Source organism: Emiliania huxleyi (genome assembly GCF_000372725.1).
Source record: "Emiliania huxleyi CCMP1516 unplaced genomic scaffold EMIHUscaffold_7588, whole genome shotgun sequence".
Lineage (NCBI taxonomy): Eukaryota > Haptophyta > Isochrysidales > Noelaerhabdaceae > Emiliania > Emiliania huxleyi.
This window is the reverse complement of record NW_005196319.1, coordinates 650-1331: the sequence shown is the minus strand read 5'-3', so window position 1 is coordinate 1331 and position 682 is coordinate 650. Positions and strand designations below refer to the sequence as shown.

Below are 682 nucleotides of genomic sequence, written 5' to 3'. Positions count from 1 at the left end.
CTGGAAGCCACGTGCCCCACCGTCGCGGGTACGGCTTTAGGAGAGGCCTATAGGTGGAAGGTGCGCTAGGACGGGTCGGCCCGGGGCATCGGAGTACTGTAGCCGTCGATATACACGCATATAATCACATTTTCTTCTCTAGCATCACCAACCAACTTTCCTCTTGCCTCTTTCCTCGCCGAGCCAGCCCCACCCACCAGCCTCGCCCACGCTCACCCCTCAGCGCGGCTCTAGCCGCGCAATCTCGTCCATGACGAAACGCTTCTCCTCCGCGAACTGCTCGTCGGCGCGGTCGTTTTGGAACGCGGCAAGGAAGGCCTGCAGCCGCTCCTTGTTGCGCAGGAGGAGGTCGTGCACCGCGGCGCCCTTGTTCGGGTTGGCAACGTAGATCTTGAAGACGTGGAACGCCTGGCCGAGGTGCAGCCGAGGTGTAGCCGAGATGCAGCCGAGGTGCAGTCGAGGTGCAGCCGAGGTGCAGCCGAGGTGCAGCCGAGGTGCAGCGAGGGCGCCGTGGCGCCTCCATCTGTATGGTGGCCGAGCCGTCGCGGAGCAGGTTCATGATGGTCTTGAGGTGGTCGGTGGAGGTGATGTACCTACCGTCGGCGGACCCGGCGTCGTGGAGGCTGCGAGGTAGCCGAGAGTGGCCAAGAGTGGGCGAGAGAGTGGGCGAGAGAGTGGGCGA

The 682-nt window shown here is 64.2% G+C and overlaps 1 protein-coding gene across 1 annotated transcript; it reads right to left on the bottom strand.

Moving 5' to 3' along the window:
• Window positions 1-219: 219 nt before the first annotated feature.
• On the bottom strand, window positions 220-411 carry EMIHUDRAFT_78732 (hypothetical protein; the record flags this gene model as incomplete). Its single annotated transcript, XM_005760415.1, has 1 exon — window positions 220-411. A coding segment is annotated over one exon (192 nt), but the record flags the coding sequence as incomplete, so codon positions are not given.
• Between the last annotated feature and the right edge of the window lie 271 nt (window positions 412-682).